Source organism: Bos javanicus, chromosome 16, assembly GCF_032452875.1.
Source record: "Bos javanicus breed banteng chromosome 16, ARS-OSU_banteng_1.0, whole genome shotgun sequence".
NCBI classification, from domain to species: Eukaryota; Metazoa; Chordata; class Mammalia; order Artiodactyla; family Bovidae; genus Bos; species Bos javanicus.
In genome coordinates this window covers 42066543-42089741 of record NC_083883.1, presented here as the reverse complement: position 1 = coordinate 42089741, position 23199 = coordinate 42066543, and the positions used below count along the sequence as shown (strand labels likewise).

General features: G+C 40.7%; 1 protein-coding gene across 11 annotated transcripts in view; it reads left to right on the top strand.

Annotated features, from left to right (window-relative positions):
* VPS13D (vacuolar protein sorting 13 homolog D) overlaps window positions 1-23199 on the top strand; it is a 272136-nt gene that overhangs the window by 121565 nt on the left and 127372 nt on the right. For all 11 annotated transcript variants that reach the window (XM_061382671.1, XM_061382670.1, XM_061382669.1 and 8 more), the window contains 5 exons: window positions 173-303; window positions 3171-3346; window positions 8397-8520; window positions 9313-9548; window positions 17107-17221. In XM_061382671.1, the coding sequence (XP_061238655.1) occupies window positions 173-303; window positions 3171-3346; window positions 8397-8520; window positions 9313-9548; window positions 17107-17221 (782 nt within the window). The remainder of the gene's footprint in view (window positions 1-172; window positions 304-3170; window positions 3347-8396; window positions 8521-9312; window positions 9549-17106; window positions 17222-23199) is intronic.

Genomic DNA, 23199 nt, shown 5'->3' with positions numbered 1-23199 from the left:
CTTTGAAGATAGTTGCTGTTTTCGTTCTATTCTTAGGAGACCTCATAGCCTCTCTGGATGCTACAATCATTATCTCAGAGAAACTAAGTAATTGTGAAAGCTATTTACTTTTTTTAGACCATAATTTTTTTCTTTCTGATTAATTCATGGAACTGGTTCTTGTTATTCATAGGTATTGATGTCAAGAAAGGCCGAGGCCGATATATTGACACCTGTATGGTCATCTTTGCCCCCCGTTACCTGTTAGATAATAAGTCATCCCACAAGCTTGCATTTGCACAGAGGGAATTTGCCAGGGGACAGGTAAGCAGCTTGCTTTTGAAGAATGATGAGTGCTTATTTAATAGCACAGTGAATTTTAATGTCATTTTAATTTGAATGTCACATTTAATTTTAATGACTTATCTCCCTGTCAACACTAAGTTTTTTGATGTGAGTAAACAACAGAATGATCTCTGTTCACTTCCAAGACAAACCATGCAATATCACGGTAATCCAGATCTGTGCCCCGACCAGTAATGCTGAAGAAGCTGAAGTTGAAAGGTTCTATGAAGACCTACAAGACCTTTTAGAACTAACCCCAAAAAAGATGTCCTTTTCATTATAGGGGACTGGAATGCAAAAGTAGGAAGTCAAGAAACACGTGGAGTAACAGGCAAATTTGGCCTTGGAATACAGAATGAAGCAGGGCAAAGGCTCATAGAGTTTTGCCAAGAGAATGAATTGATCATAGCAACACCCTCTTCCAACAACACAAGAGAAAACTTTACACATGGACATCACCAGATGGTCAACACTGAAATCAGATTGATTATATTCTTTGCAGCCAAAGATGCAAAAGCTCTATACAGTCAGCAAAAACAAGACCGGGAGCTGACTGTGGCTCAGAACATGAACTCCTGATTGTCAAATTCAGACTTCAATTGAAGAAAGTAGGGAAAACCACTAGACCATTCATGTATGACCTAAATCAAATCCCTTATGATTGTACAGTGGAAGTGAGAAATAGATTTAAGGGACTAGATCTGATAGACAGTGCCTGATGAACTATGGATGGAGGTTCCTGACATTGTACAGGAGGCAGTGATGAAGACCATCCCCAAGAAAAAGAAATCCAAAAAATCAAAATGGCTCTCTGAGGAGGCCTTACAAATAGCTGTGAAAAGAAGAGAAGCAAAAAGCAAAGGAGAAAAGGAAAGATATACCCATTTGAATGCAGAGTTCCAAAGAATAGTAAGGAGAGATAAGAAAGCCTTCCTCAATGCAAAAGCCTTCCTCAATGCACTTTCTTTGCAAAAGTGCAAAGAAATAGAAATAGAAGGAAAACAATAGAATAGGAAAGACTAGTGATCTCTTGAAGAAAATTAGAGATACCAAGGGAACATTTCATACAAAGATGGGCTCAATAAAGGACAGAAATGGTATGGACCTAACAGAAGCAGAAGATATTAAGAAGAAGTGGCAAGAATACACAGAACTGTACAAAAAAGATCTTCACGACCCAGATGATCACAATGGTGTGATCACTCACCTAGAGCCAGACATCCTGGAATGTGAAGTCAAGTGGGCCTTAGGAAGCTTCACTACGAACAAAGCTAGTGGAGGTGATGAAATTCCAGTTGAGCTATTTCCAATCCTAAAAGACGATGCTGTGAAAGTGCTGCACTGAATATGTCAGCAAATTGGAAAACTCAGCAGTGGCCACGGGACTGGAAAAGGTCGGTTTTCATTCCAATGCCAAAGAACGGCAATGCCAAAGAATGTTCAAACTACCACACAGCTTCACTCATCTCACATGCTAGTAAAGTAATGCTCAAAATTCTCCAAGCCAGGCTTCAACAATATGTGAACTGTGAACTTCCAGATGTTCAAGCTAGTTTTAGAAAAGGCAGAGGAACCAGAGATCAAATTGCCAACATCCACTGGATCATCGAAAAAGCAAGAGAGTTCCAGAAAAAACATCTATTTCTGCTTTATTGACTATGCCAAAGCCTTTGACTGTGTGGATCACAATAAACTGTGGAAAATACTGAAAGAGATGGGAATACCAGACCACCTGACCTGCCTCTTGAGAAATCTGTATGCAGGTCAGGAAGCAACAGTTAGAACTGGACATGGAACAACAGACTGGTTCCAAATAGGAAAAGGAGTACGTCAAGGCTGTATATTGTCACCCTGCTTATTTAACTTCTATGCAGAGTACATCATGAGAAACACTGGGCTGGAAGAAGCACAAGCTGGAATCAAGATTGCCGGGAGAAATCTCAATAACCTCAGATATGCAGATGACACCTTTATGGCAGAAAGCGAAGAATTACTAAAGAGCCTGTTGATGAAAATGAAAGAGGAAAGTGAAAAAGTTGGCTTGAAGCACTACATTCAGAAACTAAGATCATGGCATCTGGTCCAATCACTTCATGGGAAATAGATGGGGAAACAGTGTCAGACTTTATTTTTTTGGGCCCCAAAATCACTGCAGATGGTGATTGCAGCCATGAAATTAAAAGATGCTTCCTCCTTGGAAGAAAAGTTATGACCAACCTAGACAGCATATTAAAAAGCAGAGACATTACTTTGCCAACAAAGGTCCGTCTAATCAAGGCTATGGTTTTTCCAGTGGTCATGTATGGATGTGAGTGTTGGACTGTAAATAAAGGCTAGCACCGAAGAATTGATGCTTTGAACTGTGGTGTTGGAGACTTTTGAAAGTCCCTTGGACTGCAAGGAGATCCAACCAGTCCATCCTAAAGGAGATCAGTCCTGAGTGTTCATTGGAAGGACTGATGCTGCAGCTGAAACTCCAGTACTTTGGCCACCTGATGCAAAGAACTGACTCATTTGAAAAGACCCTGATGCTGGGAAAGATTGAAGGCTGGAAGAGAAGGGGACAACAGAGGATGAGATGGTTGGATGGCATTAGTGACTCAGTGGACGTGAGTTTGAGTAAACTCTGGGAGTTGATGATGGACAGGGAGGCCTGGTGTGCTGCAATCCATGGGGTTGCAAAGAGTCGGACACGACTGAGCAACTGAACTGAACTGAACTGAACCATTTTGTGCCTTTAGTGCCCTAAACAGCTCCTGGTGGAGGGCAAGGCTCAGAGTAGACAGATTTCTCAGTAAACATTTACATCTTGACTTGACTTTTGACCCAGTGATACCGTGTTTTAGGGAACAGCCAATCCTGAAGGTTACATTTCCACGCTTCCTGGTTCCAGTGTGGTGTTCCATTGGCCTCGGAATGACTACGATCAGCTGTTATGTGTCCGACTGATGGATGTTCCCAATTGTATTTGGTCTGGAGGCTTCGAAGTCAACAAAAATAATTCCTTCCATATCAACATGAGGTGAGTGCAGAGACTATATTTAGTCAACAAGTAGTCTTGTTTGAGGTACGGCAATATAAATAGTAAGCTGTAAATACCATATAAATTTCAAATATTTATAAAGTTGTAAATAGCAAGTAGTTACTTTTAGTAAGACTACTCTTGATGAAATGGGCACATATGTTTCTGACTCAAAGGTCTTAAAACTGCAAAGACTAGGCAGATAGGAATGAACCTTTTGATGGAATGAGCTAAAAGGGGGTGTTGACAATTTTGACCATTGTGCAGTTGTTGCCGTCTGAGGTCACATGTCCAGGGAGTAGCACTGAGCTCATGGTCGCCCGCCACTCTTGTCTGCATTCAGATGGCAGCTTTGATGATGTTTTTGTCTATTCTTGCACACTGTACAAGCTATTCTCTCATTAGATGCCATTCCAGTAAATCCCCTAGTCTTCTTTGCCCAACCCAGTGACCCTTAGATCCTTATTAAAAAAAATCAACAAAAGTCAGGGTCAGTTAGCACAAGATGACTCTTTTCTGTCATCCAATGCTTTTTTTTTAATGTATAAAACTTTGAAAAGATTGTAGTAAAATGCACATACCATATGGGAAAGATAGCATAACATAAAGACCCAGGCATTATTTCGTGTGACTCAGGTACATAAAGTAAAATTTACTGTCTTAGCCATTTTTAGCTTTACTGGTGTTAGGTACGTTCATGTTGTGCAGTCTCCTAAACTCTTTTCATCTTGCAAAACAGAAACTCTGTACCCACTAAACGAGAACTCCTCATTTTCCCTTTCTTAATCCCTGGCAACTTCTGTTCTCCTTTCTCTATGAATTTGACTACTCTAGGTACCTCAGAGAAGTGAAATCATATAATATTTGTCTTTTTGTGACTGGCTTATTTCATTAGCATAATGTCCTCAATGTCATCCACATTGTAACATGTGTCAGAACTCTTTTTTTTTGTGTGTGTGGCAACATTTAGTTTGTTACTTTTTATTTCTCTCTAGTGCAGTAAAATTCTGTTTCATTTTTTCAAGTATAGCTGATTTACAATGTGGTGTCAATTTCTGCTATACTGCACAGTGATTCAGTTATATAAACAAGATATATATGTTCTTTTTCATATTCCTTTCCATTATGGTTTATCACAGGATACTGAATATGGTTCACTGTGCTATACAGTGGGACCATTTTACATTCACCATTTATATTTCACCATTTTACATTCTTGTAAAGGGCACACAAGGATCCAGCTTCTCCACATCTGTACCAACGCTTGTTATTTTTCCTTTATGGGTGTGAGGTGGTATCTCATGGTTTTGATTCTCATTTCCTTAATGATTAGTGATGCTGAGCTTCTTTTCCTGTGCTTGTAGGCCATTTGTACATCGTTTTTGACATGTCTGTTCAGGTCCTTTGCCTGTTTTTGAGTTGGATTTTTGTTGTTGTTGAGTTGTAGGAATCCTTTATATATTCTAGACACAAACCCCTTATAAGATATATACAAGCATGCATTCCAAGTGTCTGACTCTGTGCAACCCTAGAGTCTGATATAAGAGATATATAATTTACATATATTCTCTCCCATTCATATGTTGTGTTTTTACTCTGTTGATTGTATTCTTTGGTGTATCGTTTTTAATTTTGTAGAGTCCAGCTTGCCTATTTTAACTTTGGTTTCCTGTGCTTTTTGTGTTGTATGGAAGATCATTGCCAAATCCAGTGTCTTGAAGCTTTCCCCTATGTTTTCTTCTGAGAATTTTATAGTTTTAGCTCTTCTATATAGGTCTTTGATCCGTTTGTATTCACATAAGGTTAAGAGTCCAATAGAGACATCAGTTTGCCAACAAAGGTCCATATAATCAAAGCTATGATTTTTCCAGTAGTCATGTATGGATGTGAGAGTTAGCCCATAAAGAAGGTTGAGCGCTGAAGAACTGATGCTTTCAAACTGTGGTGCTAGAGGAGACTCTTGAGAGTCCCTTGGACTGCAAGGAGATCAAACCAGTCAGTCCTAAAGGAAATCAACCCTGAGTACTTATTGGAAGGACTGTTGCTGAAGCTGAAGTTCCAATACTTTGGCCACCAGATGTGAAGAGCTGATTCATTGGAAAAGATCCTGATGCTGGGAAAAATTGAGGGCAAGAGGAGAAGGGAGTGACAAAGGATCAGATAGTTGGATGGCATCACTGACTCAATTGACATGAGTTTGAGCAAACTCAGAGAGATAGTGAAGAACAGAGAAGCCGGGTGTACTGCAGTTCACGGGGTCACAAAGAGTCAGACAGGCTGACTTAGCGACTGAACAAGAGTCCAACTCTGTTCTTCTGCTTGTGGATATCCAGTTTCCCAATACTACTTGTTGAAAAAATTTTCTTTTCCCTATGGAATGGTCTCTACACTCTTGTCAAGAATTATGTGACCCTGTATGTGAGGATTTATTTCCAGGCTTTCTAGTCTGTTCCTTCATATTTTGTCTTTTTGCCAGTGTCAGACTGTTGTGATTATAGTAGCTTTGTAATAGGTTTTGAAATTAAGAAGTGTGAGACCTCCATCTTTGTTCTTTTTCAAGATTATTTTGGCTACATGGAGTTCCTAGAGATTCCATCTGAATTTTAGGATAAATTTTTCTGTTTCTGGAGAAAAACAGCTGGAATTTTGATGAGCATTGTATTAAATCTCTAGATCCACTTTGTGTAGCACTGACATCTTGACAATATTAAGTCTTCTAAATCTATGAACGTGGGATGTCTTTCTGTTTGTTTCTGTCTTCTTTAATGTTTTGCATCAAATGCTTTTGAAGCCAAAGAGACTGAAATCAGTGCTAATTCAACACATTTAGAAGCAAAATTTAATTATTTATATCTTATGGTGAGTTCTCTTTGGAGAACACTACTGTAAGGAAACAAAAATGTCTAATTTATTAATAGATGATTCAAAATAATATTTATATTTGACTTTTCTAAAAAAATGCATTATCTGAGGTTTTTCTTTGATTTTGTTTTTGTTGATGATGTGCCTTTCTTATGTATCTTTTGCCCTGATCCTTATTAGAGTTAATTGCATCTGGTATAAGCGTCTGCCTGCAATGTGGGAGACCTGGGTTCGATCCCTGGGTCAGGAAGATCCCCTGGAGAAGGAAATGGCAACCCACTCCAGTATTCTTGCCTGGAGAATCTCATGGACGGAGGAGCCTGGTGGACTACAGTCTACGGGTTCGCAAAGAGTCACACACGACTGAGTGACTTCACTGTCCTTTCCTTTCCTTTCATAGTGGTTTTCAAGCTGTGTTCCTAGAATTCATAGGGGTCTAAGGAGGTGACTTTATAGGCCAAGTGAGTGAAGTGGACAGGGCCCCAGTGCCCTCATCCTGACTTCAACCAGAACTCCTGTCTCATAGTGTCATATGTTCCCCACAGGTTGGGGTGAGGGCGGGCAAGGTGAGGAATTTGCAGCTAAAACCACCATTGATTTATACGCTGCTTTGGTGAAGGCAGCCCAGGTCTGTTGTGTGGTATGAAGCCAATTCAGAATTAAACAGAAAAGTTACTCATGATTACTTAAAAGAAGAAGAAAAGAAAGGTGTGGAGCATGGGGGTGGATGATACCTTTGTTAATCCTTTTGAAATAGTTTCAGTGTGTGGCCCTAAACTACTGAGCAAGGACCTGGGCCAGATGTTTCCTTTACTTTCCTCAAGTTTTCATTTTGAAACAATTTAAACCCACAGAGAACTTGTAGGAGTAGTACAAAGACACCCCTTCTTTACCTACATTTCCTGCTTTTCAACATTTGCTCTGTTCTTGTTCTCTCTCCACATGTACTCATATGCATAGTTTTTTCCTAAACCATTTAAAAGTAAAATGAAGTCATCATAATACTTCAGACATAAAAAATTTGTCACCCATCACTACACACTGAAGAAATTTAATATTATGTTTTTAAATGTATAAAATGTCCTTTTAAAATGTTCTTCACAGTAACCCTGCTCCCCAGATCTGGGGTCCAGTGAAGGATCATGCATTTTATTTGGCAGGTGTGTCTCATCTGCTTTAATCTAGAATGGTCATTGTCTCAGTTTTCCTTTTTGTCTTTATTTACATTGACATTTTTGGAGTCCAAGCCAATTTCATATAGAATGTTTGGTTTTCTGGACTTTTCTGATGGTTTTCTACATTTAAGTTTGGGCCTGACATTTTTGGTAAGAACATTACCTCTGTGGTGGTGTATGTTTCCCATTGCATCATGTCAGGAAGCCTGTGATGTCTGTTGGTTCCATTATTGATGTTGTTAAATTCGATCATCATTTGGTTTAGGTGCTGTCCACCAGGTCTCTCTATTGTAAAGTTACCTTTTCTTTGTAAACAACATTAGTTCATGGTAGGGATAATTTGAACCTTTTTGTATGTTCACTTTTAACAAAACCTTTCAGTCAGTGGTTTGGTGGTTCTCACCTGAATCAGTTATTACATTAGTTATTGCAAAATGGTGATTTCTGGTTCTTATATGTCTTCTACATTTATTAACTGATATTCTTCCATAAAGAAGAGCTTTCCATTCTCTACAGTGGTTTGTCTATGTTTAAATACACACACACACACACACATATACATACACACACACACACATACACATTATGATTGCATCTGGTACCTCCATTCCACAGGATTCTTCCTCATCTTCCCTTATTCTACAGTGTGAACGCTGTTCATCAATAACATCAACATATTAGTTTGAACCATATGAAATTCCTCTTTTCTAGGTCAAAAGTAGTCTAGTGTCAACAATTTTATGTGGTTCAACCAATATTTACTCACTTGTTGCACTGACACTATGACCCCAAACAAACCCAAAGTAAAATTTGTAGATATCATATAGTTATGGCCTGCTGTTCGAAGTTGCTTGAATGATTTCTTTTTTATTTTGTGATTGTACTGTCAGTTTCTACTTTTTAAATGCTGTCAAAGAACACACAGTGGTAATTGTGAGAAGTATGAGAAGAAAGTGAGTTGGGAACTTGTTCCCTACATTTTATGCAGCCTCCATGGTTTCCTTTTGCTGCAGAGATACTCTGGGAAAATGCTTCTTTCTGCGTGTGGAAATTACTCTCCGAGGAGCTACCTACAGGATCTCCTTCAGTGATACAGATCAGTTACCCCCTCCTTTCCGAATTGACAACTTTTCTAAGGTATCAAGGGGAGTTGAGAGCCAGTTTGGCTCTTTCATATGTGGGAAAGTGAAGTACATACTACACTTAAGATAATGATAAAAAGCATTGTAAACTTGGGTTTGAAAGAAGCTACACAGGGGTCTCAGAAATCCTTACCATTGGGAGGTAGTCTCTGCTGGTTATTTTGATTGCTGGGCAGCCTTGTCCAGAAATGACTTCTCAGCTCCCAAAAGTTAACTTTGACCAGATGGTTTGGTTAGCATGGGGCCCTCTGCAGACATTCCATACAAACAGAGAAATCAGAATCAGACTGACAAATGCCCAGTAGAATGGGCAGTTCTACTGTTCCTTAGTAACAGTGAGCTCCTTTCTGAGTCTTCCAAGTGCAGCCAAGATGGAGGTTGTTAGATTCTATTTTGAATTATGCCTTAGGCCTTATAATTTGTAACTTTCCATAGCTGAATCCAAGATTTTTGTTCCTTTCTTTGTTCCTAGTGTATCCTGGGCATGGTGGGGTGAGACTAGATGCCACTGAAAGAACATGCTTTCTCTAGGTATTTGGTATGGCAAAGCTTCTCAAAACCTTTTACCCAACAGACTGTGGCCCATGTCCTCTAACTGGTGGACTCTTTGCAATTTTGAAGATGATTAGAAAGGCATTTGAAGAGGCCAGCTGTTGAGCCTTACTTGTGGTTTTGTACCCTGTATAGCATTCATTTGGGAAAGCTCTGGAACCTAAGAGGCACTGAATCACTTTCCAGCATCACCCCTCTGAATGAAGGTTCTCCTTATTCTCTGCCGTTGCTATAGGTCCCAGTTGTCTTCACTCAGCATGGCGTCGCTGAGCCCAGGCTCCGCACTGAAGTGAAGCCCATGACATCCTTGGATTATGCCTGGGATGAACCCACCCTGCCACCTTTTATCACTCTTACTGTTAAAGGGGCAGGTTCCTCTGAGATCAGCTGCAACATGAATGATTTCCAGGATAACCAGCAGCTTTATTATGAAAATTTCATTTACATTGCTGCTACATACACGTTCTCTGGGTAAGTCTGGGTTAAATTACTGTTCTTGTAAAGCAGAAAGCTCTAATTATTAACTGGTTTTAAACTTTAATCAGTTCTCAGAAGGCTGAGGGATGAAGGAAGATTCCTTCCATTCTTTACCAAATCCTAGGCTCAGACTTTATCTTGAGAGCTCTTTTGTCTAAGCCCTTGTCTTCTGGCTAGAGTAAAATTTATCCAAAGAGGCAAGACTCTTCTCTTTTTAAAGAGCTTCCCAATAATCCATTCTAGTATTTAACAACTCTCTTTGGGCATTGTTATTATAATAGCTTCAATTTCTCTTGCTTTATGATGATATTTCTTATGCATTTTTTAAACTTCTTGCTGCTTTTTTTAATTTGTTTTACCTCTTTCCTTATTTGAAACTGACTAATCTTCAGACTCTGTGCGACCCCATAGACGGCAGCCCTGGGATTCTCCAGGCAAGGACACTGGAGTGGGTTGCCATTTCCTTCTCCAATGCATGAAAGTGAAAAGTGAAAGTGAAGTCGCTCAGTCGTGTCCGACTCTTAGCGACCCCGTGGATTGCAGCCTAACAGGCTCCTCCATCCACGGGATTTTCCAAGCAAGAGTACTGGAGTGGGGTGCCATTGCCTTGTCCTGAAGGATCCCGGACGAGCCCCCAAGATGAAAGGTTGTTATTGAATCACTCGAAGACACTGGGATTCTTGGCCCCCGGAGGAGAAGAATTCAATCCGGGGCCAGAGACAAGGCTTGATCGCTCAGAGCTTTTGTGTAATAAAGTTTTATTAAAGTATAAAGGAGATAGAAAAAGCTTCTGACATAGGCATCAGAAGGGGGCAGAAAGAGTACCTTCTTGCTAGTTCCATGAACAGTATGAAAAGGCAAATTGATAGGATACTGAAAGGGGAACTCCCCGGGTTGGTAGGTGCCCAATATGCTACTGGAGATCAGTTGAGAAATAACTCCAGAAAGAATGAAGGGATGGAGCCAAAGCAAAAACAGTACCCAGTTGTGGATGTGACTGGTGATAGAAGCAAGGTCCGATGCTGTGAAGACCAATATTGCATAGGAACCTGGAATGTCAGGTCCATGAATCAAGGCAAATTGGAAGTGGTCAAACAGGAGATGGCAAGAGTGAATGTCGACATTCTAGGAATCAGTGAACTAAAATGGACTGGAATGGGTGAATTTAACTCAAATGACCATTATATCTACTACTGTGGGCAGGAATCCCTTAGAAGAAATGCAGTAGCCATCATGGTCAACAAAAGAATCCGAAATGCAGTACTTGGATGCAATCTCAAAAATGACAGAATGATCTCTGTTCGTTTCCAAGGCAAACCATTCAATATCACAGTAATCCAAGTCTATGCCCCAACCAGTAACGCTGAAGAAGCTGAAGTTGAACGGTTCTATGAAGACCTACAAGACCTTTTAGAACTAACACCCAAAAAAGATGTCCTTTTCATTATAGGGGACTAGAATGCAAAAGTAGGAAGTCAAGAAACACCTGGAGTAACAGGCAAATTTGGCCTTGGAGTAGGAGTGAAACAGGGCAAAGACTAATAGAGTTTTGCCAAGAGAATGCACTGGTCATAGCAAACACCCTCTTCCAACAACACAAGAGAAGATTCTACACGTGGACATCACCAGATGGTCAACACTGAAATCAGATTGATTATATTCTTTGCAGCCAAAGATGGAAAAGCTCTATACAGTCAGCAAAAACAAGACCAGGAGCTGACTGTGGCTCAGATCATGAACTCCTTATTGCCAAATTCAGACTTAAATTGAAGAAAGTAGGGAAAACCACTAGACCATTCAGGTATGACCTAAATCAAATCCCTTATGATTGTACAGTGGAAGTGAGAAATAGATTTAAGGGACTAGATCTGATAGAGTGCCTGATGAACTATGCACGGAGGTTCATGACATTATACAGGAGACAGGAATCAAGACCATTCCCATGAAAAAGAAATGCAAAAAGCAAAATGGCTGTCTGAGGAAGATGTGAAAAGAAGAGAAGCAAAAAGCAAAGGAGAAAAGGAAAGATATAAGCATCTGAATGCAGAGTTCCAAAGAATAGCAAGGAGAGATAAGAAAGCCTTCCTCAGCGATCAATGCAAAGAAATAGAGGAAAACAACAGAATGGGAAAGACTAGAGATCTCTTCCTGAAAATTAGAGATACCAAGGGAACATGTCATGCAAAGATGGGCTCGATAAAGGACAGAAATGGTATGGACCTAACAGAAGCAGAAGATATTAAGAAGAGGTGGCAAGAATACACAGAAGAACTGTACAAAAAAGATCTTCACGACCCAGATAATCATGATGGTGTGATCATTCACCTAGAGCCAGATATTCTGGAATGTGAAGTCAAGTGGGCCTTAGGAAGCTTCACTACAAACCAAGCTAGTGGAGGTGATGAAGTTCCAGTTGAGCTGTTTCAAATTCTGAAAGATGATGCTGTGAAAGTGCTGCACTCAATATGCCAGCAAATTTGGAAAACTCATCAGTGACCACAGGACTGGAAAAGGTCAGTTTTCATTCCAATCCCAAAGAAAGGCAATGCCAAGAATGCTCAAACTACCGCACAATTGCATTCATCTCACACGCTAGTAAAGTAATGCTCAAAATTCTCCAAGCCAGGCTTCAGCAATATATGAACTGTGAACTTCCAGATGTTCAAGCTGGTTTTAGAAAAGGCAGAGGAACCAGAGATCAAATTGCCAACATCTGCTGGATCATGGAAAAAGCAAGAGAGTTCCAGAAAAAACATCTATTTCTGCTTTATTGACTATGCCAAAGCCTTTGACTGTGTGGATCACAACAAACTGGAAAATTCTGAAAGAGATGGGAATACCAGACCATCTGACCTGCCTCTGAGAAATATGTATGCAGGTCAGGAAGCAACAGTTAGAACTGGACATCAGGAAGCAACAGTTAGAATTGGACATGGAACAACAGACTGGTTCCAAATAGGAAAAGGAGTACGTCAAGGCTGTATATTGTCACCCTGCTTATTTAACTTCTATGCAGAGAAATGCTGGGCTGGAAGAAGCACATGCTGGAATCAAGATTGCTGGGAGAAATCTCAATAACCTCAGATATGCAGATGACACCACCTTTATGGCAGAAAGTGAAGAGGAACTAAAAAGCCTCTTGAGGAAGGTGAAAGAGGAGAGTGAAAAAGTTGGCTTAAAGCTCAACATTTAGAAAACTAAGATCATGGCATCTGGTTCCATCGCTCATGGGAAATAGATGGGGTAACAGTGGAAACAGTGTCAGACTTTATTTTTTGGGGTTCCAAAATCACGGCAGATGGTAATTGCAGCCATGAAATTAAAAGACGCTTACTTCTTGGAAGGAAAGTTATGACCAACCTATCAGATCAAATCAGTCACTCAGTCGTGTCCGACTCTTTGCGACCCCATGAATCGCAGCACGCCAGGCCTCCCTGTCCATCACCAACTCCCGGAGTTCACTCAGTCTCATGTCTATCGAGTCGGTGATGCCATCCAGCCATCTCATCCTCTGTCGTCCCCTTCTCCTCCTGCCCCCAATCCCTCCCAGCATCAGAGTCTTTTTCAGTGAGTCAACTCTTCGCATGAGGTGGCCATAGTACTGGAGTTTCAGCTTTAGCATCACTCCTTCCAAAGAAACACCCAGGGCTGATCTCCTTCAGAATGGACTGGTTGGATATCCTTGCAGTCCAAGGGACTCTCAAGAGTCTTCTCCAACACCACAGTTCAAAAGCATCAATTCTTCGGCGCTCAGCCTTCTTCACAGTCCAACTCTCACACCCATACACGACCACAGGAAAAACCATGGTCTTGACTAGATGGACCTTTGTTGGCAAAGTAATGTCTCTGTATTCCAACCTGTCCATTCTGAAGGAGATCAGTCCTGGGTGTTTATTGGAAGGAGTGATGCTAAAGCTGAAACTCCAGTACTTTGGCCACCTCATGCGAAGAATTTGATTCATTGGAAAAGACCCCGATGCTGGGAGGGATTGGGGGCAGGAGGAGAAGGGGACGACAGAGGATGAGATGGCTGGATGGCATCACCGACTCGATGGACATGAGACTGAGTGAACTCCGGGAGTTGGTGATGGACAGGGAGGCCTGGTGTGCTACGATTCATGGGGTTGTAAAGAGTCAGACACGACTGAGCAACTGAACTGAACTGAATCTTCATCCATAATTACCCGAATCACTGTTCTGATCCTCCTCTCCCTTTGAGAACACTGATTAACACTTCAGGGTCTTCTTAATAGTCACCTAAAAGCAAGCACGGAGAAGGCAATGGCATCCCACTCCAGTACTCTTGCCTGGAAAATCCATAGACAGAGGAGCCTGGTAGGCTGCAGTCCATGGGGTCGCTAAGAGTCGGACACGACTGAGAGACTTCACTTTCACTTTTCTCTTTCATTCATTGGAGAAGGAAATGGCAACCTACTCCAGTATTCTTGCCTGGAGGATCCCAGGGATGGCGGAGCCTGGTGGGCTGCGGTCTATGGGGTCGCACAGAGTCGGACACGACTGAAGCGACTTAGCATTAGCAAAGGCAAGCAGAGGAGTTCAACTTGACAGCAATTACAGTTGGCTCAGAATTATGATCTTATGATCTTCATTGTTTGTCTGATTAGTTAGTTGTATTTAGAAGAAAAAAAAGCAGGGAATAGTCAGCTTGTTCTAATTCTGTTAGATTGATACATTGATAGGTACATAGAGATTCAGAATATTAGGCTTTCAAGAGTAGTCATTCCCCCACACATACATACAGTTGTTTTGTGCTAATCACAGGGCCCGTTTTAAAGTTGATCCATAAAGAAACTGGGAAAATACCCGAATCTTTAGCATTCGAAATATAAGTCACCTGGTGAACAGTACATTTAAAGTTGTATTTATTTCCAAAATGTCCTGAATAGTTTTGCTTATGAAATATTTTTATACGTGCCTGAGGCCCCCAAGAAAATGTCTGAGTCTGTGCAACATCTCTTTCATTTGCTTAGACCCCAGATTTCACTAATAATGATATGAATGGGCATGTTTGCTTTGATAAGGTTTTAGTGCCTGAAAAACCAGTCCTTAATCTGGTTGCTATGCATGTTTTTCTCCATACTTCCTTATGTTCCAGTAGTTACTAAGGTCTTTAACTGAAGAATCCTAGTGGAGACTTAGGAGTGTCACAGGTTGAGCAGATATGAATAGATAAAAAGAGAAGTTTCTGGGAATCTAGTGTGCTGAGAGGTTGAACTATATTTTGGAGTGTAGTGAATCCTATTTCTTTGCATCTTTGAGAACTAAATGATGAGAAAAGAGACTAGGATTTTTTTTTTGAATTGAGGTGAAGTTCATAAACTGTAAAATTAACCATTTGTTAAAGCGATGAGTTTGGTGGCATTTAATGTATTCATGATGTACAGCTACCACCTCTAATTCCAAGACAGTTCCATCACTCCAAACCCTAAATAGTTACTGCCCAGTAAACCTTTTCTTCCAGGCCCTGAAAATCACAGATCTGCATTCTTGTCCTAAGGATTTACCTATTCCAGATATTTCACATAAATTATCATAAAATATCTGACCTTGTGTGACTGACTTATTTCACTTAGCATAATGTTTTTAAGGTTCACCCACATTGTAGCATGGGTCACTTTTCGTTCCTGTTATGGCTGAGTAAATATTCCGTTGTACGTCTATACCACATTCTCTTTGTTCATTCTTCCTTTGATGGCATTTGTGTTGTCCCTACTTTTTTGCTATTATGGACAGTGCTGCAATCAACATGCCTGTACATGTATTTAAGTACTTGTTTTAATTCTTTTGTGTGTATACCTTGCTTGGGGTGGAATTTCTGGGTTCTGTGGTAATTCTTTGTTTACCTTTTGAGGAACTGCTGTACTGTTTTCCACAGCAGCTGAATCATTTTATATTCCTGCCAGCAATGTGTAAGGGTTTTGTTTCTTCTACATTTTCCGCAATGCTTGTTTTCCACTTTTTTTTTTATTTTAACAATTCTACTAAGTAGTGGTATCTAAGTAGTGGTAGTGGTATCTCAGTGTGGTTTTCATTTGCATTTCTATACTAGCTAATGATATTGAAGATCTTATCATGTGCTTATTGGTCAGTTGTATATCTATTTTTTTTCCATGCTACATAGCTTGTGAATCTGAGTTCCCCCACTAGGGATCAAACCCTGGCCACTTGGGCCATAGCAGTGAAAGATCTGTGTCCTAACTGCTGGACTACCAGGGAATTCCTCATTTGTATATCTTTGGGGAAATATCTGTTCAAATCCTTGTCCTATTTTTACATTTGACTTTTTTTTTTTTTTTTTGCCTTTTTATTCTTGAATTTTACAGCTCCTTATGTAATATGGGTGCAGATCCCATATCAGATACATGATTTGCAACTATCTTCTATTCTGTGGGTTGTGTTTTTACTTTCTTGGTAATGTCTTTTGGAAGGATAAAAGTTTTTAATTTTGTTGAAATCAACTTTTTTATTTACTTGTGCTTTTGATATCATAAAAGCTAATTTTTAACTGAATTTTTCAGTCCCTTTTTAATGATAGAGATTAATGGAAATAGGAGACTAATTTAAATAAAATCTCATCAAAATACCCTAAAATATAGTTAGTTCAGTTCAGTTCAGTCGCTCAGTCGTGTCCAACTGTTTGCGACCCCATGAATCGCAGCATGCTAAGCCTCCCTGTCCATCACCAACTCCCGGAGTTCATTCAAACTCATGTCCATCGAGTTGGTGATGCCATCCAGCCATCTCATCCTCTGTCGTTCCCTCCTCCTCCTGCCCCCAATCCCTCCCAGCATCAGAGTCTTTTCCAATGAGTCAACTCTTCGCATCAGGTAGCCAAAGTACTGGAGTTTCAGCTTTAGCATAATTCCCTCCAAAGAACACCCAGGACTGATCTTTAGATCAGACTGGTTGGATCTCCTTGCAGTCCAAGGGACTCTCAAGAGTCTTCTCCAACACCACAGTTTAAAAGCATCAATTCTTTGGTGCTCAGCTTTCTTCACAGTCCAACTCTCACATCCATACATGACTACTGGAAAAACCATAGTCTAGGCTGCAGCAATTCCATAAAACTTAGGATTCTTAAGCCCAGAGAAACACAACAGGGTAGAATTGGAGGAGGCGATTATGAACCCTTTGTTTTCTTTTCATCCTAAAGGAACTTCTGATTTCTTGCTAAGATGTGAGGATGCAGTAACGCTGATCATCTTCCTGGCAAACAGTAGAGCCAATTCTTGGACCTTTGGAATGTCTGGATTGGTTTTTGCTTTTTTTTTTTTCCCTCTAAAAATATATAGTCATCCTTTTATGTCAGAATTTCACTTTTATATATATCTTCTGACAAATGAGTCTTTGAACTATGCAGGAGAACAGCACAACCTTTATCTTTCTTCAGCTTGAGTCAAATTTTTTCTTCCATGATTAAAAAAAAGTTTTCTGTGTAGTGGAGGTTTAGGCATCTGCTTATAAATACTTGAATACATGTGTGTGGGGTGGGGAGGGTGTGTGTGTATCGTGACTGTTACTGTTTTTTCAGTTCTAGTTTACAGGAGGGGACAGGACGGCCTGTGACTTCCAACAAAGCCGTTACTTGTGCTGAGCTCGTTTTGGATGTCTCACCAAAGACGCAGAGAGTCATTTTAAAGAAGAAGGTAAGAGAGCCCAGAACTTTGAGTTTAGAATAAAAGAGTTAGAATAAAAGTTAGAATAAGAGATAGGCCACCTGGCCCATCCCCTCCTTTTGCAGATGAACAGGTGGAGACTGAGGCCTGGGCTCAGGGTAGAACTTGGGTGTCCTGACAGCTCCAGTTGGGGTTCTCCCCTCTGTCCTGCGATGCCTACTCTAGGAATCCTAAGTCCCTCTCCTCTTTGATACCTTCTTGGGGAACTCAGTTCTTGAATTTTTTTTTTTCTTTTCCAAATTTGTGATTTGTCATTTTCCTTACTTTTTTTCTGTTGTAACACTCCCCTAATCTACTTTTCCCTGAACTCAATGGAAAAGTGATCACAATGACAGTTTTTTCCCTATTTATGGCAACATTCTTTTCCAGTTTAGGAAAATGTTTATGCTATTAGATCTAGATATTGAGAGAAAGAATAAACTCTGACCAGAAATATTGTGGCTGACAAAAGGACTAGAAAGAAATAGTTGAGGCTTCAAAATGAACATTGTTTGAGAACAGAGGTGCAGAAAATTACTGTAAGAGGAAGGAGATCACTAACTATTTGAAACACACTCACCCAAGGAGTGTGTTCCAGAAAATTTTGCATAATGTAAGTTATATAATCCAGAAATAACCCTGACAGGAAGTGTGTTCACCATGTAAGTGGGCCTCATACTGCCGGAGAATGTGCCTTTATCACCTGAAGCAGCGTCAGCTGTGGCTGTAGGTCGTGCAGCTGGTTGGTGACTCGTTTGGCTCTGAGGTTGTACAACTCTTCTCACATCTTTAATGACGGGGAGAGGGGGGAGAGATTCAAGTTATTTCACGTTTTGCACATCAAATGAAACTTTAACACATGGATTTTTAATTCAGTTTTATATTTTTCAACAACTTTATTGATACATAATTCATACACCATACAAATCTCCCACTTCAAATATGTAGTTCAGTGTGTTTTAATATATCCACAGTATGTAAAACTATAACCACAGTCGATTTTAGAACATTTTCATCACTCAGAAAAGAACTCTATATCCTTTAGCTATCACATGCACATTCCCTTTATTTCCCAGCCCTAGGCAATCATTAATCCACTTTCTGTCACTGTAGACTCCCCTCTTCTGGACTTCCATGTGAGTGGTCTTTAATGAGGAACTTCTTTCACTTATCCTGATGTTTCTAAGGTTCATCCATCTATCAGTCTACCAGTACTTCTCAGATTCCTTACCTATCTAAGCCACTAGGGAAGCCCAGTACTTCTACATGTATTTCTATATCACACCATTTGAGTGTCACATAATTCAAATTTGCTTAAAATGTTATCATACTCTTTTATATAAGACTGTTAGATACATTTAAAAGTAAGACTTGGGAATGGTGATGAGTAAACAGAGCATGTGCCAGAGGATGTTTAATCTACTGTACAGTTGTGCTCATTTCACATGCTAGTAAGGTAATACTCAAAATCTTTCAAGCTAGGCTTCAGGACTATGTGAATCAAGAACTTCCAGATGTACAAGCTGGGTTTAGAAAAGTCAGAGGAACCAGAGATCAAATTGCCAACATTCATTGGATCATAGAGAAAGCAAGGTAATTCCAAAAAAACATCTATTTCTGCTTCATTGACTACATGAAAGCCTTTGACTGTATGTGCTGTGTGCTTAGTCACTCAGTCGTGTCCCACTCTTCACAACCCCATGGACTGTAGCCCACCAGGCTCTTCTGTCCATGGGAATTCTCCAAGCAAGAATACTGAAATGGGTTGCCTTGCCCTCCTCCAGGGGATCTTCCCAACGCAGGGATCGAACCCAGGTCTCCTCATTGCAGGCTGATTCTTTACCATCTGAGCCACCAGGGATCACAACAAACTGTGGAAAATTCTTAGAGAATGGGAATACCAGACCACCTTACCTGTGTCTTGAGAAACCTGTATGCAAGTTAAGAAGCAACAGTTAGAACCTTACATGGAACAATGGACTGGTTCCAAATTGGGAATGGAGTAAGACAAGGCTGTGTATTGTCACTCTGTTTGTTTATGTACTCATGCAGAGTACATCATGTGAAATGCCAGGCTGGATGAATCACAAGCTGGAATCAAGATTGCAAGGAGAAATATCAACAACTTTAGATATGCAAATGTTACTACTCTAATGGTAGAAAGTGAAAAGGAACTAAAGAGACTCCTGATGAGGGTGAAAGAGGAGAGTAGAAAAGCTGGCTTAAAACTCAGCATTCAAAAAATTAAGATATAGTGTTCAGTCCCATCACTTCATGGCAAATAGAAGGGGAAAAAGTGGAAGCAGTGACAGATTTTCTTTTCGTGGGCTCCAAAATCACTGCAGATAGTGACTGCAGCCATCAAATTAAAAGACTCTTGCTCCTTGAAAGGAAAGCTATGACAAACCTAGGCAGAGCCTTTAAAAGCACAGATATCACTTTGCTGACAAAGGTTCGTATAGTCAAAACCATGGTTTTTCCAATAGTCATGTATGGATGTGAGTATCGGGCCATAAAAAAGGCTGAGTGCTGAAGAATTGATGCTTTCAAATTTTGGTGCTGGAGAAGACTCTTTGAGAGTCCCTTGAACTTCAAGGAGATCACACCAGTCAATCCTAAAGGAAATCAACCATGAATATTCACTGGAAGGACTGATGCTGAAGCTGAAGCTCCAATACTTTGGCCACTGGATGCGAAGAACTGATTCATTTGAAAAGACCCGGATGCTGGGAAAGATTGAAGGCAAAGGAGAAAAGGGCGACAGAGGATGAGATGGTTAGATAGCATCACTGACTCAATGGACATAAATTTAAGCAAACTCTGGGAGATAGTGAAGGACAGGGAAGCCTGGCGTGTTGCAGTCCATGGCATTACAAAGAGTCAGGCATGACTTAGCAACTGAACAACAACAACAACAACAAAAAGAGACCATGAGATGTAGTAATTGAAAGTAAACAATTTTCTTCTATTGAAAATTTTGAAAAAGGAAATTTTGAAAGGTCGTAATTTAAAAATAAAAGTCTGACAGAAATCAAGGAATTGGGGGGGGGGAATGGGGAAGAGTCCTTGGAGGTGATTCAGATGACTTCAGAAGATGTCAACTTCAAAGAAGTTGACATTGATGAGGATGATAGAGTGAATGAAAGTCAACTCAGGAGAAAGATGATTTTTCAAGTGGGATATGATCACAGATGTGATCAGAAAACACGAATCATGAATATACTGGTTATTTCCAAGGCCTACGTGACTGTTAAGTAAACAAAACCAAAAATTTTAAATTAAATAGCAAAAGTATTTTAAATAAAAATTGTAATTTATACACTTTCACGTTTGTTATTTTACTTGATGAAGATGAAAACTGGTAAGTGAGAGGGCAGGTGATAAGTGAGTTACATTGACATCTAAGACTAGATAGTTCTTTGAGTAGGTGCTAGGAAATGGATCTATGCATTTAAATTAGAAACCAGGAGTAGGAGGTTGACATCTTAGGTTTTTGTTTTTTTACTTTTTATTTTGAAAGTGTCTCAAATTTGCAGGAAACTTGGCAGAAATTCTGTAGAAGTGGAGTCCTGTTGCTGGTGATTTTAATGTTAACACTTGATTAAGGTGGTGTCTGCCAGTCTTCTCAACTGTGAAGAAAGTTTTTCTTTTTCCTTGTATTTAGTAAATATAAATACTTTCGAGAGGTACTTTGAGACTCTGTAAATATACTGTTCCTCATCAGGTTTCCTATGTATGTACGCATGCATGCATGTGTTTTAGCTTGATCTTCCAAACAGGACACTATAAATGATGGGAATTTATTTCTCACAGTTCTTCTGGAGGCTGGGAGGTCTGAGATCAGGGTGCTGGCCAGTTCGGTTCCTGTAGAGAGCTCTCTTCCTGGTTTGTAGACTGCTGCCTTCTCACTCTATCCTCAAATGGCAGAGAAGTACTGGGCAGGGGCGAGGGGAGAGGGGAAAGCAAGCCCTTTGGTGTCTAAGGGCACTGATCTTGACAGGAGACCCCCACCGTCATGACCTCATCTAAACGTAATTATTACCCAGAGGCCCCATTTTCATCACAGCTGAGGGTCACGTCTTCAGCATAAGGGGTTTGCAAGGAGTTTGAGGGCACAGTTTGGGCACAGCTTTATGTGTGTCACCATGGTTTCCTGTCTTATTCAGTGTGTTTTCTGTTAGTGTTAGGATTTATTTTTACCCTCAGTTCTCCTGTTTGGCCAGTGGGAGTGCCTTTAACCTTGTGTCCTTTGACACAGTGCCCCCCTCGTTCCTTGAGCACTGTCATACTTTGTGACACAGCAAGTTATTTGGGGCTCATTTTATACTTTCCCTGCAGCATTCCTGGAATTTGCTACTTCTTGAAGGAACCCTGTGGAGAAGGCAATGGCACCCCACTCCACTACTTTTGCCTAGAAAATCCCATGGACGGAGGAGCCTGGTAGGCTGCAGTCCATGGGGTTGCTAGAGTCGGACACAACTGAGCGACTTCACTTTCACTTTTCACTTCCATGCATTGGAGAAGGAAATGGCAACCCACTCCAGTGTTCTTGCCTGGAGAATCCCAGGGACAGGGAAGCCTGGTGGGCTGCCATCTATGGGGTCACACAGAGTCAGACACGACTGAAGTGACTTAGTAAGGAACCCTGATCCTTTTTTATCAGAGAATGGAATTTAGAAACTTAAGATACGTCCAGTGGTGCCCTTGTTGCTGTTGTGTCACTGATCCCAGGCCCTCTCAAGGGACAGACCTAGGGGTTGTATGCATACACGACATGTATATGCACACACAGGCACATAAATATGTTAGTATGTGCATAACATATGTGTGTATGCATACATATATCTTATGTGTGTATTTATATATTAAACAGGTTTCTCTTTCTCTGTATATTAAAAACCAGCCTTTCACACTGATAGTTCTGATTCCAGTCTAGCATCACAAAGCTCATTGTAATTTTTTCCCTTTTCATATTTGTGACTCCCTTGTCCAGTACTAAGAATGTACTTAATTTGATCAGTTGCCCTGAATGTAACCCATGCTCTTTAACCACAGTTGTGGCCCTGCCCCTCCCCTGTGTGGATGCACCTTATTACCTGGCATGGGCTCTGCTCTCCACATTCTAGGCAACTCCCCTACCAGCCCCTACCCTTCGCAGGAGTACCCACCTCACCTCACAACCCATCCTAGGCTCACCTCCCCAGCCCCATTATAACCCATCGGTGACGTGGATTATCAACCACATGTGTTTTTGCCCACTCAAGGTTGGGCCACCACGGTACACCCACCCACCATCACGTGTCTGCCAGCCTTCTCCTTTATTCTAAAACCTAAAAGGTTTTAGGACTAAATTGTATGGGAAGAGGGTGGGAGAAGGGAAGTGGAAGGAGAATGATGCATCTCAGATTTTTAAATGAAGGTTTGGGTAGTTTCCAACGATGATGAGCCTGTACATATGGGCAGGCAATAGTAGAATCCATATATGAAAACTTGACTCCACCTGGGCATTTGGGCTTTGATTCCCAATCTGGAACACCTCCAGGAAAACTGAGATGCTCCATGTGGTTTTGGTGCTCTGGATAGATGTGTTCCCTTACTGTGAACAGAGAAGTAAGCATGTGGGGATTGCGGGTGGAGACGTGCAGCTGAGTTCTATCTGTGTTCACAGTTGCAGGAGGTAGTAGCACACAGTAGAAAGAATGTCATATCTTCTAGATTTGAGTTCTGGCCTTGCCACATAAAGGTGATGTCTGCTTTCTCACATTCCTTCCTGAGCCTCATTTTCCCATTGATCTCCCAGGTTTATGAGAAGGATCAACTAAGGTACTATACATAGCGTGCTGTGTAAAGAGATGTAATCATGATAACATTGCCAACATTTATTGAGACGTTACCCTGTGCCAGGCATGTACACTTATCACAAGAACCCTCAGAGGTAGCTTAATATCCCTGTTTGAAAAATCAGGAAA